Source organism: Phalaenopsis equestris, unplaced genomic scaffold (assembly GCF_001263595.1).
Source record: "Phalaenopsis equestris unplaced genomic scaffold, ASM126359v1 Scaffold000216, whole genome shotgun sequence".
Lineage (NCBI taxonomy): Eukaryota > Viridiplantae > Streptophyta > Magnoliopsida > Asparagales > Orchidaceae > Phalaenopsis > Phalaenopsis equestris.
Window position 1 is genome coordinate 21,296 of NW_018164658.1, and position 2,085 is coordinate 23,380.

Sequence of the window (2,085 nt, forward strand, 5' to 3'; positions counted from 1 at the left end):
AGAGCAAGATATAGGAGGTTTGTTAGGCTGATTAACGCCGTTTGAACTTCATTTTCAAAATAAAACAATATTTATTATTATCTGATTTTTTTTTGTATGGTGAACGCTCCCTGATATTCCTCGTCTTATTTATTTTCAACTAATGTGCTATCATTCGAGATTGGTCAAAAAATCGATATCATATCGTGTGTAGTTCGGCAGTTATTCACTTACTTTACATGAGCAGTACTCCCTCAATTTAATACATGCTCAGCCCAAGCAACACGGAGCTATCAAAATATTTGGCCAAATCAATTGCCAAAATGAATGCAAATCACTGTTTTATTCAGACTTGTCTGCACAAAAATCCGTCTAATGTTTAGTCGGCAGGTCATTCTACAGAGAGACATTCCGAGCTTGCAAGCAAAGCATAGCTAAAGTTAGAAACTACTATATTTATTACATCACAAAACACAACCAGTAAAAGATCCGGTGCAAAATTTGACAAGATAACCCATGTATATAAACAATGGTAAAATATTAAAAAGCAGTTCTAGGGCAGAGAATTTCTTCAACTACCCCTTCCTCTACCTTACAAGACATTAAATTGAAGAGAAAAAAAAAAAGGAAAGGAAAAAATTGGCGTCTAATTCGTGTACAAATCCCCAAGTTGTTGCCCCTGTTGAGTTCCCTTCCTCCGAAGGATCAAGGCGACGAAACTGACGAGAGCACATAACGCGGCAACGAGATTGCCCTCTCGGAGAAGGATCTTGACTGCGAATCCAGCGATGTCAGCGGTGATCCGCCGCCCCTCAGCCACAAGCGTCCGGCGTGGCTTTCCAGCAAAAGCGAGAAGCACGAGGACAGTAATCCAAGTGACGACGGTAGCCGGCACAGCGACGGCGAGCGCCGCCCCCATGGAGAGAAGCCCGAAGACACCACCGTAAAGTACAGAGGCGTAGAGCGCTGGCCAGCCGAGAGAGGCCGGTGAAGGGGCGGAGGCGGCGGCGGAGGCGTACCAAGAGCGGATGGAGAGGACGAGGTTCCAGGAGGAGAAGAGGAGGAGAGCGTAGACGAGAAGGAAAAGGAAGGCCCAGGTCCGCCGCTTGCTCAACGCCCTCAACGCAAGGGAAGACCAATCAATTCTCTCTGGATCCGCCATTAATGACCTCCGAAGACCGATAAAAAGCGTTTGGAGAGTATCACGAGGAAAAGGAAGATGAAGGGACGATGTTTCACTTGATTAGTCGGCTGGGCTACAGCTGCTCGGGCTATTGCGTGCTTTTTTTTCTTCGGTGACCACGTGCTCGACCGATAGCGGGAGACGAACGGTTAGGAAAGATTCTATGCATATCTGGAGGTTAAAAATAAAAAACATATGTAGAAACCCTTAGATCTGCATTGACATTTGTAAAAGGACATAATACAGTAGATGAGTGGCTTGGGATGTTGTTTCCAGAATGACAACATCATAGGATCGTGGTTCTCAAAGATCGTGAAAATAGTAATAACACTTGTAACGGCAGAACCTAAGATGCCAATTGGCATCCGATGAGAATAAAGTTTAGGCATATGGCGCATCGCTGCCGTTCATTAAACATTGCTTCGATTTGATCTACTTCTTTTCATTATGAAGCTAATACCATTTTTACCGCAGCTAATAACAATTATACTATATATTGGTTCCTAATATATCTCTTGTGAATACGTCAGAGCTGGGGTTGAACAAAAGAAGGAAGAGACTATAATACATTTAGACTTCTCTGCTAAGATAGTCGGATAAAGCGATCCATATTTTTGCCTCTTATATATCGAGATAGTATTTTGTACAGCTATAGAAACAATGTAACAATTTTGAAAACTGTCATTAATACAATAGATACTCTTATTAAAAGTATGGATCTCAATTTATGTATTTATAATTTAAATTTTAACATGGTGGTAATTAGCTCATCGGCTTGTTTGAACCCGACCGATTGAGACAACCGATTGAGTGGCGATTGTGCTCTCTAAAATATGTGTTGGTCGGTCGAGGTGCTTTGTCGAATATTTATCTATTTCACTGCGGTAAATGTGAGTCGACCGTTTAGCCGCTATCAAGGATTC

The 2,085-nt window shown here is 42.4% G+C and overlaps 1 protein-coding gene across 1 annotated transcript; it reads right to left on the reverse strand.

Moving 5' to 3' along the window:
• Positions 1–280: 280 nt before the first annotated feature.
• Positions 281–1,522, reverse strand: LOC110023138. The gene has a single exon (XM_020722399.1). The coding sequence runs from the start codon at positions 1,139–1,141 to the stop codon at positions 626–628; it is 516 nt and encodes a 171-aa protein (XP_020578058.1). The 5' UTR covers positions 1,142–1,522; the 3' UTR covers positions 281–625.
• Positions 1,523–2,085: the final 563 nt, after the last annotated feature.

What these genes read in the sequence shown, in the direction of transcription:
- LOC110023138 (XM_020722399.1), bottom strand. Translation starts at nt 1,141, where the DNA reads ATGGCGGATCCAGAGAGAATTGATTGGTCTTCCCTTGCGTTGAGGGCG.